Raw genomic sequence first — 21,889 nt, forward strand, 5'->3', positions numbered from 1 at the left:
GCCAGAGACTAGGAGCTCACCACTTAGAAAGCCATCCCACTCTTTCCGGCATTGCATTTGCGTAGACTTGTGAAATGCCTTGCTCCTGGTGGGTGAGTCTGCTCACTCTGTCCAATGAAATTAGACAGGCCTAACTACTCTCCAGTCCACCCAGATTTGCTCCAAAATTTCTGCAGATTTTGCAGCCACCTCAGGGACCTCACAGAACTAGGCTGCCTGCACAGTATAGATCCATCTACATCTGTGAAGACAGACATGGCCAACAAATTTCAAGATATTGTCAGTATTTTTCCTTTTGTATTTTCCCCCTTTCTTTTCTACTCCCCACGCAGGTGGCAGGGTCTGGGCTTCCTTGTCTGGCAGCGGGGGGGCTGATGGGTGCTGTGGCAGGAAATTGCCCGCTCTTGGTTTCCCTTCTTGGGTTTTGTTTCCCAAAAGCCTAAATTGGTTGAAGAGATTTTGCTAACTGACTCAGGAAACAAAGGAAGGTGGGGATGCTTTTAGACATAACAAAAGCAAACAGGAAGTTCCATTAATAGCAACAAGAGGGGAAAAGAGGGAGACACCTCCTCTCCCTCAGACACAGAAAAGAAAGGAACTCGCTTGCCAACGTCCAGAGAGTAGGGACTTCCATGTCTCTTGCCTTACCAAGATTCTCTGTTCCAGATGAGGTCTCAGGCAGCAGAACGTCCATCCTGAAGGACCGTATGAACTTGGCCAATGGTTGCCTGAACTGGAACTCTCCCTCTCAACTCCCTCAATTTCCTTACCTCCCCCTTACCCCTTGAGGTCTTTGTTCTGTCCTGGAGATATCACTTGCACGGCAAATTTGGGGGCCAGAGACTCACCCACAGCACACAGCTGTGTAGAGGTGGCGTGGCACAGTGAATGGAGGTTTGTTGGAGTCAGACAGATCTAGGGTTGAATCTTAGGGCTCATTTACTAATTGTTACCTCCAACAAGTTTCTCAATGGGGGACTTAGCTTTCCCTTCTAGAAAGTAAAGATAATGTTATCTACTAGGGTGGTCATCGAGGACTATGCTCAGATTTCCTGGAAAACCTGCTGTGATGAGTATAGTTAGCAGACAGCCTGGGACGGGGGTTGGGGGGGACTGTGGCACCTTCTGGAATGACCACAGAATTGGTCCGAGCCAAAGCCGTGCTCTCCACAGGCTGCTCCTGGCCAGTGCCTAAGAACAGCACGGGGACCTAGAGCCTGAACAGTTCTGCCCAACATGTGACAAACATGCAAGAAAGCTGTGTCTCAGTCTGAGGCTCCTCCTATTCATTTCTCCTTCCTTCCTCTTTTCTTTCATGAGATCAGTCTGGTCTGGTTGGAAGGCTCTTCCAGCCTGTTCTGTCCTCTTTCTCTATTAGTCTTTCACAGGCATTTTCTCCAATAAATTTGCACTTCTAATTCCATTTAGGGGTCTGCTTCCCGGAAGACCCAAATTATCACAACTCTCTTCATAAGACTGTTCTAAAAATTGGAAACAATAGCATAGCCGAGCATTTGGTAGCTGCTCAGTAAAGGTTAACTTCCTCTAGCAGGTGAGGATTATGGCTGGGTAAAATACATTCTTGTATTTACACGCAGGACTTGAGTTACACATTCCATTTTGTAAGTGGACTTTGTTCATAGACAATGTGAAGTCAGACTTCTTAACATAGCACTCCAAACTTCAACTTATCCAAATTATCTGCGGGCAGGTAACCAGGTATAGAGGTAGGTGGGACTGTGAGGACAGGAAACTGGCTTTGGAGTCAGATAGATCTAATCTAATCCTAATTTGCTGTGTGACCTTAGGAAAATCATTTAACCTCTCTGCCTTCAGTAGCCTCCTCTGCAAAATGGGGATAATACCTCACTAGGTAATAGTGAAGATTAGAGATAATCTATGTAAAGCATCCAGCATCGTGTCTGGCCTATCTAATAAGCATCCGGTAAAAGGATGCATCGTACTCTTACTGCCTCTCATTCATTCACTTATTCAGTAAATATTTACTGTGGGCCGACCGTAATAAAGGACTGAGCTATAACAGTGAACCAGACAGGAACAGATCCTTACAGAGCCTGACAGGTTAAGCATGGCAGAATGCAAAGTAGATCTGATAATTCTAACAGAAACACCTAGATGGTGCTTATTATGTGCCAGGCCCTGTCCTAAGACATATTCACTCATTGAATCTTTAGACCAACCCAGTGAGGGAGGTACTTGCTCAATATTACAAAACCAGTGTAGATTTGAACACAGGCAATCTGGCTCCAGAGTCCATACTTTTAACAGCCATGCTGTATTGTCTCTCTAACATCTGAATTAGATTTTATGCTTCCACAGAGCATAAATGATCCTTACACAAGTATATATTTAAAAATCTAGTAAATCAAATCAGTGGGAAAGACAGTTATTTTCTTTAGAGAAACGCAGGCACAGAAGTAGTGAATCAGCTGAGCAGTAGACATTGATCAGCCACTGGTGACCCATGGAAGAGCAGTTACCCCCACCCCCATCCCCAAATCCCTGCCATTTTCTTGGCTTCAACTCAGCAGCTGTTTTCTGGCAATGACCAGGACAAAAGTTGCTATAATATGATTTTTCATCTTATTTAACCCTGATGTCTTCATCTGCTATAACCACAGGGCTCTTATAGTTCCCATAAATTCTCAACCTTCAAGGTCACATCTTTTCTGCCTATTGGAACTTTCTGGCAGAAAAATTAAAGGAAAGTCAAATCAGTATGTTTTATTTGTTTTTCTCTTTTCATAAATGTGTCCCCATGACTGGATTAATTAGTCTGCTGAGTGTTTGCGAGGCCATCAAGGTAGCAGGCAAGGACAGGGGCACTGGACACTAGGTTCATTTCTTTTTACATGACAGACACCACCCAGTTCTGGATGCCTGAGTGTAGCCAACATGACAGCAGCAGTTTGTTCGAAAAAACCCTGTATGTTTATGATAACAGATAGTCATCATTATTCTAAAACAAAAATGACGATGGTAATAGGAAAACAAAAACCAAAAAACACACCACCCTCTCCTGTCCCGGCAAAGAATGACTAAGACAAAAAATGATGGTACTTACTGGGGGACATTGTGCAAGTTTATCAGCTGCCACCAGTTGAACATTTAAGTGTTTGCTTTGGGACTTTCCTCTAGATTTAATCAACCGCTGTAAAACCTGATAGAAGAAGACATGAATTAATGAGTTAAAGGAAAAATGAATAAACCAAGACCTTCCTTACAGTCTGGCTGGCCCTGAGTAATAATAGAGAGGAAATACAATATGAAAAATCATATATATAAACTCCATAGTGACATCACCCACTTACACTGGCTCTCATTTATACTGGCTTTGATATGTGCATCCTGTTCTCTCTCCGTGTGGGGTCCTGGTGGTATCTCAAGTTCCCGCCCTAGATTTTACTCAGAGATTTCAAAGAGAGCCCTGCAAAAGTGGAGGAACTGATCTGTAGCAGGTCTTTTATGTCCAAAGTCAATTAAGTAATATTTTAGTTCACTATCTCAATATCGGACAAGTGTCAGTCATTTATGTATCTGGTCCTTTTGGTCACTGATAATTATTGAGGTGCTCCAGTTTACATTAATAAGAAGATTCCATGATAGAAATCGAGGCACAACGTTGGCACTGGCATATTGCTCCATACAAACCAGTGAGTTATCTGTGTCATTTGGGCACTGCTATGACTACATTTGCCATATACTTTCCTCTCCCTTTAATTTTTTTTAGCTGAAACAGAGCCCTCATCCCAAAACAGTCCTAGTCAGTGAGGCTCTATGATACCTCAGCGCGTACATCCACAGGAGCCCCTGTTCCTAGACTTCATGACCCTGTGGTGACTGGGGCAGCGGGTGAAAGAGGTTGAAATCTATTCTGCTGCAGTGAAGGGTGCTTGACTCCCCTTCAGTTCTGGGCCAGAGAGACCGCCAGGTGGTCAAGGCAAGTTCAATCCATTCTAATGGTTCCCAAAAGGTCCTAGTTTGGTCAGGATTCCCAAGTCCGTCCTATGCAGACACAGTGCCCGCAGAGATGGGAGGCTGAGGGGCTGGGGAAGAACACAGCTTCTTTTGATATCCGCCCCCCCCCCATGAGGGGTGACTACTGCTCTGGTGGGAACCTGAATCGGCATGTCAGCACTAAGTTGCACTCTTGGAGGCGTTAAAAATAAACTAATTGTGAAGGTAGTATCTCCCTAGCATATCTATTTCACATTAACTTTTTAGAACATCATCACTTCTTAAAAATGAAAGAACACCCAAATCAAAAGAGACCAATTTGAGGCTGCCTTACTTTTATTTTTATCTACCTTTGTGGCATAAAGACATGTGGCAGATATTCCACTGTATCACAGAATACCTTATTCCTTGAAGAACCCAAGCTGAGCACATATGTAAGCGTCTGTAACTTTTCCATAAGAGATGCTGTATACAGTGATGTTTGACTTTATATATGATAAATGTATATACCTTTCTTGATGTTTGACTTTATATATGATAAATGTATATACCTTTCTTGAACAACGTACTCTCTCAACTGGGGAGAGAATATAGGTGCTACGAGAATCAATATGACCCAAGAAATTTATTTAGAACCTAACGTCTCTGAAAAGCCATACTTACTTTCCCTCACTTTTCTTAATTTTTTGTTTCTATTACATTCTTGCATAACTGCCTGGCTGGGGAACCACAATAGAGAGTGACCTTCTTTAAACCAATGGCTATTCTTTCTTTGCTATCCTAGAATTTCTAGCACGTATACAGACTGTGGGAATTAAAAACTGCCCATTAAAAAGGGTCTCAATAAGATATTCTCCCTAACCACTAACAAAAAAGCACAGAGCAAAGAATATTTCAAGGGAAATGAGCTTCTAATCCTTAAGGCACAAATGAGCTAATTACCTTTGGAGATGAGACTTTCACATGAACCATAATTGGTGCTAAGGAAGTCTTTATAAGTTGTGCTGGGTGATTGATGGTGTCGGCATCAAGAACAACCAGTTGCAAAGATCTTGCCAACTCAAAGATTCTCTCAATTTCACTCTGCACTTCCGCTAAAAGGAGAAAAAATAAATAACAGGACATAGTTTTATTAATTAGCTCTTATATTTAAAAACATAGTACTCCTTTCAGGTGTTTGTCTATATTGCAAAAACAGAGCATTTTGAATTTCATACTTCTCTTAAGATCTTTTCTAAAGAGAGAGATGGGTTGAGCTTTGCATAAAACCAAAAATTTGGTGAAAAAAATGGAGATGGCTCTCTTAACTCACTTCTTAAACTTGCCCTGAAATTTAGCTATTTATATAGCTAGGTTGTTTATGATTGTTGCTTTGTTCTAAAGAACTTTTACTTGAGCTATGAAAAGCTGAAACCACATGTAGGAAAGAACTGAAATACATGTGTAGAGCAACATCACATGGAAAGCAAATTACACTGAAATATTTCAACCAATAAACAATTTATATATGAATATTTTGTAAATAAGTTTTTTAAAAATCCCACAATTCATCTGTTTTGACTGATACGCATATTTTTTATCCAGGGTTAAATGTCTGGGTCTACTCTTACAACTAACATATTGTTATGTCTTAATTCAAGTATTAGGGTCAGTACACTTGTTCTAAGGCATAATCTTCAGTATTAAAAAAAAAAACCTAAGGCAATTATATTATAAATGCTGAAATGCCATGAGAATGAAAATCTATTCAACTGGCTGTAATAGCCAAGTGACCTGAATCTCTGCATGAATCTGGTCAAGTAAAAAAAATCTAGTTATTCTTCATGTCTGAAGCAATCCAGCTATTTTTAAAACAAAGCAGATTATCTATAAAAACATAATTTGGCTTTCTGAAACATAAAAAACTTTTTCATATATATTTTATAAATCATCTAATTTATTAGGTCATGTCCAAAGTCTGAATTAGACTACTTAGTTTTCAGAGAGATGATCTTGTTTTGCTTTTTACTTATTTTTATTTTTGGCCTATGTATTATAGGCATGACCTAGCAATGTTGTAACCTTGTTTAAATTACACAAAGTAGACAAAGTTACCTAATGTAAATTACTTCAAAGATGGCCTAGGAAAGAGGTGATGTTGCTCTAAGTATACTCATTGAAAAGGGTTTCTACCAGAATGCCATGATTTGTTTTGCTTATCAAGTATATATTCAAGTTCATGTCATCCACCAAAAAATCCTCTCTTCCATAACCAAACATACTGACAGGGTGTGTGGGAGCATGAATGCTCAAGACTATCTTGTAACTCTATTTCCTTGAGCTTTGCATAATAGCCTAAAATTCTTCCCACAAAATCACTGAAGTTTAATGCATGATTTGTATTAGAAAGAGAAATTTCCAGAGTGAACATAGCTATCATTTTTCATATGATCCAATCCCAATGCTCTGAAAGATTTTATATTGCTTTGAAATATGACTAGCTTCCAAGACATTTAGGTAAAGAATTTGGACAATTAGGCTCATTTGCAAAATTCTTCTGAAGTCACATACTACATATGTTAGTAATAATAACATACCTGTCCCTTTTTTCTCACATGTCAAAAACAGTTAAAACTTTTTTTTTTCTTTTGAGAGAAGTTCAGAAAATAAAGTGTATTTGTACTGTAGTAGATTTCAGCCTCTGGCTGTTGGGGTATGTTCTCCATTTGTTGTTGTCATTAAATTGCCTTTGGTTTAACTCCTGGCCAGGACTATTGTAAAACAAGTCTGCATTGCTTTAAGTTTCAAATCTGAATACAATGTTTCCTGAAGTAGCAAAAAGGTAGTTAGGCAAACTGGACTGCTCTAGGACAAAGAACCCTTGAGGCACACACTGCAAATAACACAGAAATACCTAGCCTTATTTATTCGCATGAGCAATGAGGTAAATATGGTTTTTGACCTGTGCAGAGGGCAAGCACACCCAAGGCTTAGCCAACAAAGAACTCTTAGGCAATGGGTACTCTGGCATGAGTGAAGAGGGGCTCAGGCAAGCAAGCAGGAAGGCTGCAGAGGCCACACTATATACTAGAGTGGGTCCATATTTGGTAATATGTATTTGGAATTCAATCCATAAACCGCATGTCTGACAAAGAGAACTGCATATATATCTACATAGCTCATTTTCTAAAAAAACAAAAACAAACAAAAAAAAAACCAAAAAAACTTTAAGCAAACCCAGCAATCTTTGACTTCCCATGCTGATTCTTAGAAGGTTCCAATGGAAGTTTCATCATGATCTTACTCCAGACAAATGGGCCTCTGAGAAATCATGGACGATGATGCTGGAAGAACCTCAACGAACATTTCTAGAACTCGACCATGACCAATCTAGACCCATCTCTCTCCAGCGTCTCTGTCACCTGTGATCTTTCTTATAACCAAATGCTTAAACTACTCCAATGACTCCTTTGGGTTCATAGCAACAATTTCCAAAGTGAGTACTCTGGAACACTAATCCCTTAAAATATCTTAAGTGGAAAAAGATTTTTTCCCCCCAAATACTGCAGGCTCTAATAGTTTCTTTTGGAATTTCAAATATGCATTACCCTTTGTATCTTAATGGCCTCAGAAGCCTTGCAGTAAAGACTGCCAACTGTTTAATCCAAATTTCCAAATTTGACTACGGAAAATATTTTGGATGTAACAACTATTAGTATCCTTCAGAATTCACATTTCATAGAATCTACTTTGGAGTTTTCTTTAGCAAGGCATACTTAGAGCCCTAACACACTGGCCTCAACCTACTTTTCTAGTCTCTTCCCTGTTGCTTTCAAACCACGCAACCCCCTCTCCTTTTCTAAGCATTCTCTGCACAAACTACTTGTTTACCAATTATACAAATGCTGATGCCTTTGTACATTCCTGTCTGCCTTGAAGAACCAGCTCAACTATAACTTCGTCGAAGTCTTCTCTGATACCTCTTGCTCCCTACCGTTCTCTCTTTATACCCCTAGCTCTTGGCTCATAATTCCATTATCAGACAGCACTTTAACCATCTGCCCCTTCTTTCTGGTGGCTTAACTGGGTAATGTAGTTCATAGGTATGTTTGTACTTCCTAAGTCTGGCATAATGTGTAGCACATAACAATAAATATGTGATGGGGAATGTACAAATGTGCATTAACAAGCAGGCAAATGGACCTAAGTGCCTCATGTAGTGGTTATTATAATTGATTGCCATTAAATTAATTCTAATGGTTGTAGGTATATGAATTTGCAAAGCAAAGGGAAAAACCAGTGAACTGAAATTCACCTTGTTTTGTCCTCAATATTTACACTAACTCCACTCCACTGACTGAAACAGGTGACTGAATTATACAGAATGACTTCAAAGAATATCCTTGGGACCCCTGGTTGGGTAGACGGTTCGAGTCAGGCAACCTTGCATCCGCGTTTAAGTGTTTTTTAGCCTCTCATTATACATCAGAGGAAGGAGTAATTAAAAGTCAAAGGCATTTTGTGGAGTGAAAAGGAGACTGGAAGACAGGAGAACAGACAATGGATGCTTGTTTAAGAAATCTTCAATCTAATTTGACATCCTTGTCTCCCACGGCATTTAACTTTACTCAGTCACCTAATCTGATTCATCATTATCAACTCTTCTGTTGTTACTTCTTCAAGGTCAAAATGCTGTATCTTTAAGAGTGTTTCACCCTGGATGTGAAGGATCTAAATACTGAACTAAGGGAAGAACCACTGATGCCCAGGATCTTGTCCTCCCGAGGACTGACAACTATTCCATTGGTATGTTTAACATTCTTTCATTAAGCAACCATCCAACAAACTTTTATTGAACAATTACCATGTGCCAATCCATGCCAGGAATATAGAGATGATACTTCATAGCCTCTTTCTAATCTGTGCAATTCTTGGCTCAGGGTCAAGATTCAGCCTCCAGCAAATTCTTGATGGGTTGTTTGGGCATGCAAGCTATCTTGGAATTTTTTTGTTTTCCACAATCATATCAGTAGTTTAAGAAAATGTTGTGATACAGAAGACCCCTATCTTTCTTACCCTGCCCATGAGGAAGAGAGGAGTAAAACAAACTGCTCTCAGAATGTGAATGCAAAAGAGACTCCTAGAAAGTTATAAGTGGACTCTACCACCCTTGGCAATCACAGAAAGCAAAAACAGGCTTTTGAGATGAATGTCATGATTCCCCAGCAGCATGGACTTTTTTCTGTGGATGGTGACTGCATCGTCCACAGCCCTGTTCATACATGGCTTGATGTAGCTAACCACATGCTGAGTAAGGGACAGGTGGGGCTAGGTAGGGAGAGATAGGTAGAGGGCTATGTGACTAGGCTCACACAGTGGGCTATGTGTTCAGGCTCACAAAATCCCAGATGTGGAAAATGCTGCAGCATACAAAACCAGAGGTGAGAGAATATAATGAGACTAACAGGTCTACCTCATTTATCTTAAATGTCAGAGATATCTCTGTAACAGCTACAGCTGGACCACTGAAAACGACCAAACTTCAGAGAAAAACTAAAGAGTACTATCAGTGGCAGAGACGTCAAGATTTAACCTTAGTCAGTTCTCAATAAAAGACTGCCAGTGAAAGCCCACAGTGGCAACCCATTCGGGACCCTTCTCACTTTGGAGAGTTTTTTTTCTTTCCTTTCTGTTCTCACCTTCACTTCGTAAACTTTCACCTCACCCTTTTGTGCCTGCGAGATTCATTCTTCGACTCCGTGAGGCAAGCACCCTGCAATCCTGTAACAATACGGCATTTTCCCCTTCTCCATCGCGGTGAATTTCAGAATGCTTTCTGACTGTGCTCCAGGAAAGACATATTTAAACTCCCTGCATGTTATTAATACTCATTGCTATTTCCACTTAAAGATGTGACTATTCTGAGTACTACCAGCTAGCAGCAGAAGCAACACTAAGACATCATTATCTAGCTTTCTTCTAAAGATCTGAGAAGGTTGAACATCTCATTTCTTTTCATGTCAGCCGTGACTCAGGTATGACAGAGATCATTAGCCTCATTGAGAAGCTGGGGCAGAGTGGAGATGAGTGTTTCACGTGGTTAGGCAATAACAGACCAGGAGAGCCCAATGAGGGTTCTTCCCACCAGACTACTAATTAACTAATTGACTAGAGCTGAGAGAGGAGGCTCTGGCTGCTGTAGGACTCTGTTCCCTTCTTTTCCATGGATAGCATTCTCTTCAGTTAATCAGCACTTCCCCGTTCAGAATGGGGAGCAAATTGGAAAAGACATGCACAAACGAAACATGTGTCATCCCCCTCCGAAAGCATAGCTTGGACAACTCTCACATTTGAACATCTTACCTAAGCTGGACCGAGTGTTCGAACGTTCAATTATTGCTCTCTTGCTGGGATTATTTAGGACAGACCTCTTAGCAAGAGAAATGTCAGCTGTCACTCTTGTTATTGATATCCTATGAATAGGAACACAGAACAGAACAAGCCAGTAAAAAATGTTATGGGGCTCTCAAGTGATTTATAACCACAGTACTTAATAACCACTTTACATACAGCACTGTGACCACAGTGTAATAAACATTGGCCACAAGTGTTTTAAACAGGCTTTGGCTAGTATTAAATATAAGCTGGGTAGAATGGAGGAAGGTTTTGGCTATTTAACCAAAACAAAACTAAAACAAAAACAAACCTGTTGTTGAAAATGCAGCTCTTCCTTCACTATTACCTACCTTGCCAAATTCTCTTGATAATGCACAGCATACCAGGAGGGAATCAAAACATATGAATAAACCATGCTCTTTCTGGGAAGCAGCAACACAATTTCCCTACAATTCACAGTTGATTTGCTCTTGAACAAGACTCTAGGAACTACGAATGCTCTGCCCAGGCATATCAATGCTGCTGGCCAAAGGGGAAAGCCCTCTTCATTTTCATCATCAACACTCAACCAGTTGGTAGCGATGTTGCGTTCCTGGTGCTCGAAGGTTAAATTCATGATACAAGAAGCATTTCTCCCCAAGCCCAAAGGAATGTTTCATTTCTAAGAATATGGAAAATATGATTTCTCTTCTGCATGCATAAGATTGTTTAGCATATTTGCTTAAGACTTTGAATGCATAAGGTGGGGAGACTGTGCAAGGATTTTGATAAGCCAGAAAGTTTCCCGCAGTTACACAAGAGAAGAATAAAGCAAAGACACGGCAAATGAACACAGAGAGAGGAGTCTATTTGCCTATGATTGATCATAAGGCTCTATGGAATTTACAGTTCTAAAATTCTTTAAACTGGCATTGATCAATTTCAGATAATTATCTACCTGTAGAATGCAAAGAATGCCTCTCTAAGCCAGCTACTGCCACCATGGACCTCTCTCCATCCTTATTTTCAGAGCTTGGCAGAGTTCTGGAAAGGAGACAGAAGAGTAGTGCCCCTTCCCTTTATGCTCAGTGCACGCATTCTCCTTCATTTTTATATTCCTTTGGGGGTTGGGACAGGGAAGGGGTAGAGTTGTGAACAATAATTGAGCCATCTGTCATCTCACATCTGTTTTGGTATACTATCAGCCTTCTCAAGAGACTCTTCACCTGACTTCAGTGACCCAAAGCCTTAAGGAAAATTTAAAATACTCCTTTTCACAAATGACTGGAAATCCTTCTCTAAAGCAACAGGCTGTACAAAAGTTCTAATGTCATTTTAATGCAAAGCACCTTTTTGTGTTGTTGTATTTATAAGCTGCAGATGGTTGGTAAGTTTTACATTTTTTAGAATTTTTAAGCGCTAATAAATTATTTGAGGCATCTTCAAATTATCTTCTGCAGAAACCAAAGGTTTTGTGAAATACCTCCAGGCCACTGAGAACACTGAAGGGAGGCTGAGTTGGTGGAGTGCCTGCATTCCTACCATCCATGCCAGGCAAACACCTCTGCATTTCTGTTTTCTACATTGGGACTTTATATACGATTTCATTGTAAAAAGCTATTCAACTGCTAAAAGACATTGGAAAACACTGGTCAAGTACAACTTCTCCATTTTGCCAAGAAAACTGAGACACAGAGAGGAAGTTGCACATGATTAGTGAGAGCCCTAAAACACAGGCCCCCAAGCACCAGGCCAGTACTTAGTCACCTGACTCATAAGTCTCTTAGAGTTTCAGTTTTCTTCTCTAGCAAGCCTGAATGCCCAGATGCAAGCCAAATCATCAAGCACAGATGCAGTCAACCTTGGCCATGTGCAGAGAGGTGGTCAGGATTTCAATGAGGTTAAAGTCAAGTGAACCCCATGTCTCAGTCTCCATTACTCAGTTGGCCTTTTCAACTTGAGGTATGAAATCTCATAGGTAGTCCTATGCTCACAGCTCCTTTATTTACAGAATAGAGTTTGCTTGCTTATTTTTGTGTTTCTGTTTGTTTGTTTGTTGTTTTAAGAATAGAGTTGCTGGTTAGAAACATACAGTCAAGTTCCAGAGCAATTCAAATCTATGACTGGAGACAAATGGGTTAATTTAGGAACAGAATTCAACTTTCTAGAATAAGGACTTTTGGAGGACCTAAAAAGTCTACTCTGCATAAGGGAGATCAAATTTTCTAGTTCTATACAAGCCCAAATAGTGACTTTTGGTTCTTAAAATTTGAAAGGATTACCTATAGGCACATACTCTTATTTTTTCTGGACTTTAAACATGTTTACAAAGCTATTTTCAAACACATACAGAGTTTTACAAGCTTTTACAAGTTCTACAAAAAAGCAAGCAAACACACAAAACAATTAACACACACATACACAGGAAAAAAAAAAACCTGCTCATATTTTCCACAAATAGAGAAAGGTATGGACAATACAGGTTCTTTTTTTTTTGTTGTTTTATTTGTCAACAAAATACCAGCAAATTTGTTAATCTAAGTTATTTCTCAAACATCTTTTTAAAAAAAGATTTATTTATTTATTTTAGAGATGGGGGGAGGGCAGGGAGAGGGAGAGAGAGAATCCCCAGGCTGACTCCCCACCAAGTGTGGAGCCCACCATGGGGCTCAATCCCAGGACACTGACTGAGATCACGACCTGAGCAGAAAACAAGATTCGGCTGCTTGGTAAGTATTATTACAAGTTATTTCTTAATAACAGTACACAAGCATGCATGAAAGAGCTCAGGACAAGACAGACACAGCCCCAGAAACCCTTCAATAAGAACAGAGGTTTCTATTTTCCATACAAAGATGCTTACTGTTACCAAAATCAGACACCAAATCCAAACTTTATTTTTTTTTAAATTCTTCCCAACAATACAACTTAAGTTTATATACTTTCTTTAGTTTAATATACTTTAAAAAAATATACTTTACATACCGTTATATATTTTTTATTTATTTTTACTTAGAACAATGCCCTTTCTACTTCTTTTCTTGCTATACTCATTCCTCCAGTGTCTTTCAATACTTCCATGCATCTTATTTGATATATGTCTTTTAAAATTTCCCTAGGAAACTTTTCTGTGACATAGTGTCAGTGATTACTGGCTGGTAGATAAACACGAACAGAAGTTCAGTTCCTCAGCAAACTGGGTATTGTAGCAAATGTCACTGAAAACTAGCAAAAATTATTCTCTAAATCTAAGCAAATCTGAATCCCAACTGTTCTTTATTTCTGTTTTGGAATTCATCACAATTACTGCAATCTATCATGACCTATAAATATTAGTTTTCTGCAAAAAAAATTACTTTTAGTTATAACACATTCATTCAAAAACAATTAGTACTTCCATGTTGGTTGGGTATAGCTCTATACTCTAGAGCTATACTCTATCTTTGCTACATCTAATATGTAATGTGGTTAGTGCATTAATTTAAAAAAAAAATCCTAGTATGCATAGAGAAGACTATTCCAAAGAACAGAACGTACACTGTCAAGAGAATTGGGATGGAAGGCATACATAGATCTGAGTATTCTTCCTGGATCTTGCTATTGCTGGGTGTGTGACCATGGACAAGTCATGTCATCTTTCAAGCATCAGTATCCTGATCAATAAAATGGTGATAGCAGCTTCACCAAACTATCTCATGGGACTGTCAGTAGGAGCAAACAAGGTAATATATAAAGTGCTTTACTAAATAATTATCCATAGTGTCCTATGTTGATAGGCACATATATAATGTATATAAGACAATTACTGGAGATTTGAAGACTGAAAGGGGACAGTTTCTTTCTATTGTATCCTCAGAAATTAGCAGTCTACCATGAACTCTCCCACTCCCAGAGTCCATGAAATGTGTATATACTTTGAGGGTGAGAGAATTAGGTCAGACATGTTATAATCAAAACCTGCTAATTTAAATATTCATGTTTGGCATTCAAGTGTTCAATTATGTATCTCTAGTGTCTGACTACTGATGAGTCTGCATTTAAAGAGAGAATGGTAGAAGGAGATGATAAGAGGGCGATACTGATTTTGAAACAGAAGGCACTATTGTTGTTCTTTTCCATTCGCCGACTGCAGTTACAAGTTGTTTTCAGTATGCCATGCTTTGGCTGCTGTGTGATAGCATCAAGTGTGCCCATTGCTGTTTATAAATAAATAGTACCTCTCTGAGTCTCCTAAGTTGCATTCTCAGCCTCTTTTCTTCAAATTCTTCTCAAACCTTTTTTCCCTTTGAGTAGCCTTCAATTAACAACTTCCTTTAACTTTAGATCTTATCTCTATAGGCTACAGTATGTTCATTTAGGATTTTTGGCCATGATCATGCCGGTTACAAAGCATTCACCAACAGCCATAGATCTAATTTAGTTGTCAAAATGCATAAAGCAACAATTTTATTGGAATTTGAAATGATTAGCATAGGTCAACAAATGGCAGTTGGTTTGACTGCCTGCTGTTGAGACTAGGAATGGTATACTCAACCAGCTGAACACACCTCATGCCAAAGGATGATCCCCAGTGAATGTCTGTGGTGTAAAATGAAGAGAGAAAAGCTCCATGTCACTGCGTGTGTGTTCACCAGGCTGATGCCATTGCACCTGAATTATGATCTGTGCATGGGAACTGTCACTATGTGTGGATATCCACATGGACAAAAATCCCCCAGGAACTAGTTAGTACTATGCTTTTCGTTTTTCTTACACATATTACAGTTAGGTCCTACAGTAGCAGCCACAGCAATAAAACTGTGTAATAAGTAGCTCTCAACTGCCTCAAATAATTTGAGGTATTAAAAAAAGGGCCAGTCTATGATTTTGTAACAATCAAGCTGTCGGACTTGAATCCAATTTGTTGACTTATTTTCTTTTTTCTTTCTTTTTTTTTTAAAGATTTTATTTATTTATTTGACAGAGAGAGAGACAACCAGCGAGAGAGGGAACACAAACAGGGGGAGTGGGAGAGGAAGAAGCAGGCTCCCAGCAGAGGAGCCTGATGTGGGGCTCAATCCCAAGACTCTGGGATCACGCCCTGAGCCGAAGGCAGACACTTAACGACTGAGCCACCCAGGTGCCCCTGTTGACTTCTTTTCTTTTTTTTTTTTTTTAAGATTTTATTTATTTATTCGACAGAGAGAGAGACAGCCAGCGAGAGAGGGAACACAAGCAGGGGGAGTGGGAGAGGAAGAAGCAGGCTCATAGCGGAAGAGCCTGACGTGGGGCTTGATCCCAGAACTCCGGGATCACGCCCTGAGCTGAAGGCAGACGCTTAACCGCTGTGCCACCCAGGCGCCCCTGTTGACTTATTTTCTAACCAGGATCTGAAAAACAGTACTGAAGAAAGCCTCTTAGCCAATGGATCCCTTTTTTGCTCTTTCTGAAAAATAATAAGACTTTCCCTTGACTCTTTTGTCTAACCTACTGCACTCATAGCCAATTAAATACTGAGTAGGTTTCCATTAGAACATACTGTTTATGCTGTATCACTGTGCTGAAGCCTTCTGTGTAATTGTTCTCTTGGCTGGTTTCAGTTAAAGACTATGTGTTGTTTCCTCTCCCTTTATTAACTAGTAAAACATAATACAGCAGATTGTCGTAGCTCAAAATGTAAGGCTCTTTCCCACACAGCAGATGTGTCAGAGTCAGTGTGAGGCTACAAGCGTGCTGCTTCTTCCTTATCAAAGTCTCTACATACCCTCAGCTACTGAATTCATGACTGGTTTTTCTGCTGCACTGGCCTCTTCTTATTTGAAAGCAAGTCCACTCCGCTACTCCCACCTTTACCATCTCTCTTTTCCCAACTCTGTCATAAATCAGAGCTCTCCAGGGCTGAGTCTCTTTCTCTGGCTATTACTTTTGCTGCTGTTTGAATCTTCCTCCTATCTCCAGTTCCTCCACTGTGCCATTGGACCGTATGGAACACCTGGTGTTGACATTTTAATTCTATTTCTACGAAAATCATCTTCAACAGTGTGTGTAAATGATGGATGCAGCAACTCTACCAGACTCAGAACAAATCTCTGCTGTTACCATCAAATGCACTTCCTCTTTCTGGGCCTGAAAACTGAAGAAGAACCTCAGATGCTTCCTTCTTGAAAGTAATAATTCAGCCACTCACTTTCACTTTGTTTAATTTTAATAGTTCCCTTCTTCTATTCCCGTTGGTCCTACCTTTCAGACCGTTAAAAGAATTGTTGTTTATAAGGATGCTATGTGGTGACAGAAACAATCTGACACAAACAGGCTGTGTCATGGGATGGGATTTGTTCAGCTCCAGGGCTGTTATGGGGTCGCCCAATGAGGCACTGCTCAGAACTTCCTCAGGTGAAGACACCACAGGTTAAAACCACACAGCTTTAAGCTAGAGGAAGTGTGTGTGCGCGCGGGCAGTAACATAGAAGACTAAGCCATGCACGCTAGCTGCCTCCACCCCACAGGCTGCTATATGAAGGTGAGGGTTATAGCCTAGCCACCAGCGGGCAAGACCAAGGCCACTGCTATTAAGTTAAAGCGTCAGAGCTCAGCCGTTCTTTGCAATGCTTTTTCAAGAAATGAAATCCCAATTACCAAACATTCTCAAACAGAAGCAGTTTATCCATCTGTTTGTGGTTGCTGAAGAAAAGAGATTACAATAAAAGAACTCTTACATTTCCTTCCAACTCTAATATTCAGTGCTTTTCATTTCTTTTCTTTGAAATGAAATTCATTTCATTCTCAGTCTATCTTCTTTAAAAAAAGAGGAGTATGAGGAACAGGATCAACCCATGGCTTTCTTAGCATTTTGCGTCCATTAGATAAACGTGGCAGAGACGGTTATTTGTTCAACAAAATCTATATCCTCCTCCTTCTGGGCACGTAGCTAGACTGCATTTCCCAGCCTGCTTTGTAATTCAGCATGGCCACATGACCGGGTTCTGACCAATGAAAAGCGAGGATCCATGTGCGGCACCTCCAGGCCAGCACGCACCGCTCCCCACCAGCTGACTATAGAGACCATCCTCAGGCCGAGGACCCCAAATGATGGGCGCAACAAGCTTTCTGTCCCAGTATAACCCCCTCCACCCAGCTTAGGAACACCTGTCTCAAACTGTTCAATGAGCAACAGTAAGCTCCTACTGTGTCTGAATCATTATACATTTGGGGTCTATTTATTAAGGCAGCCTGGCAGTCTACTAATGTACCCAGCCATTCACATAAGGGCACTGAAGTATTCTGATTCATTGAATTAAAATCTCAACTATTGGAATCCAAATCTCAGTTTCTTTGTATGTAGTCCCAGAAACTAATGAATATTTTAAACATAATTATCCAGAAGGCTTTTCTTTTGACAAATATACACAGTTTGTACTTAAAGCATTATTATGTTTGCTTTTTTTCCCTTAAAATACCATATTTAAAATGACCTATTTGAAGCTGTTTTTAAAAATATTTGGTAAGTTGGATGCATGTACCCATACTTCTCAGTACATACTATGTACATTTTCTTCATTTCTATTAAGTCTTCAGTATTTGCAAGGTGGTTAGTTTTACAAGGAGTGCATTCTGCATTGTGAAGGAGCTTAGTGCTTAGTATTGAGCCAATATGGACTTTTTACCACTTCTCTGCAAAACACAGAAACTCTTTTAGACATTTTTCACAAAACTTAAGTGATAAAATTTTTTGATGGCTGAAGTAACTGAGCCGTGTTAATCATAGGATACGTACAAAATATACCAATAAAATACAAGGTGACTTCTTGGTAAAATAAACCCAGAACTAAGCATCCAAACAAGTACTCTTCCCTACAAACAGTCACTTTGGGAAGCTTATGATGAAAACATTTCTTGCACTCTTCTTTTGAGGAAACTCAGTACTTTATACCTTCTTATGTACACACATACATGCATACACACACACACACAAACACATGCACGCACAGTTCCCAAGTATTACTACCAGCTTGACCAGTGAGCCACCACACTTATCACAAATAGTCTATATTTTCATTAATATTTTTCATAAAATAAGTTTGGTATGAATTCACTAACAAGCAAGGAAATAAAGACAGACACATACATTTGATTAAAACAAATGGATTCTTTTACTTTTCAAGGTCCTTTCTCCCTTGGGGATTCAATGCTATACTTCATAACTTCATACCTTCAGAATTCTTTCATTGTATTCTTCCCTGAATACTGAGTTAACTTTTAATTAGAGAACTTCTGCAATCACTGGAAACAGGTCCACAAATCAATTTATCATACATGTTCAGTTAAAGGAAAACAGAAATACAAAAACATCTGTATGTCTCACCTCCCATCAAACCTGTGCTTCAGGAAATCAAAGAGGGCTTTCTGCATCATGTCTGTTACCTTTGCAGAGGTGAGAAAAAAAGAATGAGGCAAACACACGCAGAGACAGAGAGAGAGAGAAGTCAAAGGTGAGAGAGGTGGAAGGGAAGGGCACTCTGTCTCTCAAAGACCTTACATAGCCTGTTGTCTCTGAGGGGTAGGGTAGGTTAGCATGGGAGGCATTCTTCATGCTTAACCACTTACAGTTACTCCAATTTCCCCCTTGGTTCTCCTCTAGGGTATTGAGGAACGAACGAGCAGTGTTCACTAGACCCAGGGCAGACCTGCTTCCCTTCTTAGGTGATAGGACTGCAGCCAAGAGACCACAATAGGCTGGCTTTGCTCGCAGGTGCTGCCTGTCCTTGGCTCCCAAGTGATGCTTGCCACCAGTAAGGAGCAGCCAGAGCTCCTCTGGGCAGCCCCGGACTCAGCTGTTGGTAGAAATTTTCCATCTCTATAGATCAGTCTCCTGCTCTTCCTCTGACATTGCCCACAGAGCGAAGGGGAGGGGGAGAGGAGGTTGGGGGAGAGGAGGGAGGGAGACAGGCAGAGGGGAGGAGAGGGGGAGGAACAAAAGGGGATGGGATCCTTAGATCGGCCTCAAAAAGATTCATTAATTCATTCAATAAATGTGTATTAAGTAACTACTGTGTGCCAGATATTGTCCTAGCTCAGTGGGAATGGTACCCTGGAGGTTGCCCACCTTCAGATTTTAATGTCCCATCCCACCTATTCTTATCTATGCTAGCACAGAGTCAGATTGGCAACATCTGAAATGTAGGACATCTAAGTCCTTACTCTTTTCCTTCTTACATTGTTTAATTTCTGAACAAGCTCATTAATACTTTCAGTGGAGGTTTTTTTCCTTCTGTGTCCTTAAAATAAATAAGCAGAGAAGTATTTTGTGGGATAGGCCATCATCTTGAGCACCCAGCAAGGTGACTTTGTTGGTGCTTTGAGGGTTTAGGTTTGCTAGCACATGTTCTCCTATGCTGTTTATACTCTATTTATTTTTTATTTTTTTAAAGGAAGCTCTCTGCACAACATGGGGCTTGAACTCATGACCCCGAGATCAAGAGTTGCATGCTCTACCACTGAGCCAGCCAGGTGCCGCCATACTGGAGTATTTCTAATAGTAATGGGAATGGTTGAGACAGATAAAGTCCTTCACTTTGAATTTAATGCAGAGCAAACCGTTGACCAGAACCTTCCATTATAAAAGTTTTAAGGGATACATTTCTAAACAAAGAGATACACATAAGGTGAGAAGTGTGCCAGGGAAGGAAGCAAGAGTGAAGGGTCACATCAGCCCCACACTGTGCCACCCGCCTTCATAGGAGGGGAGTTGGCTCCATCAGTACTTATATGTAAGCAGACCCTAGAAGAGCAAGCTCCCAACAGCTGTCTCCTAGGTTCTTGATCAACAACTGAAGCATAACAGACTGGTATTTGTACCTCATAACCCTTCAGTGACGGCCCCACTAACACCACCGGACGCATGGATGGCACAACATCGTAAGGAGGAATGTGCTCCGTCTGAAAAAGATGATTTGACATGTGTGACAAGGTGAGGCTAAGCACACCTCCTCAACCGCCACAGCGTTCATAACTCTCAGGTCAAACGAGAAATGGTTACCACAGGTCCCCACCAAGGAGGCTCATCCCTTATTTTCTAGCCATTTGGGTCACTGAAATGGAGCATTGCAGGCATGTATGGATAGAAACCTTAACAGTAGATTTAAAAAGGAAACACAACTTACCACTTTTTGCTTCTGTTTTGCTAAAAGACAACAATGAGAGCCATATCAAAATACGTAATCTCTGTAAATGATAGTACATGATTTTAAAAGATGGAAGAATGTACCAATTTGTCCCTAGAATTCTCATCATCTCACAACTACCCACTCTGCAGAGCACTACTCTATTATTTCATTCTGGACAAGACAATTTTGAAGAAAAATGAAAAAAAAAAAAAAAAAGAAAACCAGACAATTTCCTCCTTGTACGAATGACCTTATATCCTGATTTCATGTTGGGTGGTGTGGAGGTGGACTTCATAACAACACCGGAAGTTCTGGGCCAGCCATGGGCAATAGGATGTTCCCTGCTGGACACAGCATACAGTGTAGCTGAGCACAACGTGGACAAATAAAATTTCATAAAAAGAAACTTAGAATAACAATTTGGGTAAAAATGATCCTCACCTCAATCACTAGTTATTTTTGGATTTGTAATTTTGATGAACCATGAGAAAATTTTGCAGTCCCTTATGTGTTTGTAAGTTTTCTACCTACTTTCCAGGATATTGACATATTTTTTCTATTAAGTTGTTGTTAATTGCAAATAAATTTATAACTGGTTACTCCTGTTCTTTCTTGTTTGTAATAGTGCAAAGCTGCAATGACATAAATGTCCAACAAATGGGGATGAGGCAAAATATTTCGATATCTGACTAAACTGGTTTTGTGGCCATCCAAGTAGGTCCAGTCCATTTGGGGACAACCCAGAGACCGTTCAGTTCAGAGACTGGAAGATCAGGAAGGATCCATACCAACAAGAACCCAGTACTCAGAACTACCCCACAACTAATCACGTTTACTGCAGTTATAGTAGGCGAGGATAGACCTTGGACTTGTCCTTCTGAGTTGGTGATACCAGATGCCCTAATGCAGCATCAATTCTGGGCCAGCACAAATTAGACTACAGGAGTCAGGGACTGTGGTAGAAGAAAAATTCTTGCTTGAATATTTCCATAATTACCAAATACATAACAGCTCCTGATTGGACCACCACTGTCCCTTTATTTCCATTAATTCCAGGGCACGGTTATCTGCTGTCCAAATAGAAATGAGATCATCCAGGCCCATTCTCTGCTTCAACCCTTCCAATCTCCACAGCCCAGGCTACACAATCCTCAAGTTCCCCATGGAGACTGGAACAGAGCATTTTCTTGAGACTCTACAACTTTTTTTTCTTTAATGGGCCTCACCATTTTAAAATCTGTTGGGTTCTTGGGTGGGATAATGAACAATGGACAGTTACTGGCTCTGGGGGGTAAATAAGATTTCTCAAAATTAGATTATAATGATTTGCATTTGTAGTATCACAAGTATCCTTTAAATAGAGTCAAATTACTATAGAAAGCAAATGAGCAATGAAATATTAAGGAGAAGAATAT

The 21,889-nt window shown here is 40.1% G+C and overlaps 1 protein-coding gene across 1 annotated transcript in view; it reads right to left on the reverse strand.

Annotated features, from left to right (window-relative positions):
- Nucleotides 1-21,889, reverse strand: part of CACNB4 (calcium voltage-gated channel auxiliary subunit beta 4) — a 235,831-nt gene that overhangs the window by 16,441 nt on the left and 197,501 nt on the right. Inside the window, exons 7-12 of the mRNA XM_045781924.2 lie at nt 20,472-20,491; nt 20,167-20,247; nt 18,674-18,732; nt 10,321-10,430; nt 4,921-5,072; nt 3,086-3,181 (exon numbers count right to left, since the gene is read on the reverse strand). Coding sequence (XP_045637880.1) covers nt 3,086-3,181; nt 4,921-5,072; nt 10,321-10,430; nt 18,674-18,732; nt 20,167-20,247; nt 20,472-20,491 — 518 coding nt within the window. The remainder of the gene's footprint in view (nt 1-3,085; nt 3,182-4,920; nt 5,073-10,320; nt 10,431-18,673; nt 18,733-20,166; nt 20,248-20,471; nt 20,492-21,889) is intronic.

Source organism: Ursus americanus, chromosome 1 (assembly GCF_024610735.1).
Source record: "Ursus americanus isolate L20-20 chromosome 1, mUrsAme1.1.p, whole genome shotgun sequence".
NCBI classification, from domain to species: Eukaryota; Metazoa; Chordata; class Mammalia; order Carnivora; family Ursidae; genus Ursus; species Ursus americanus.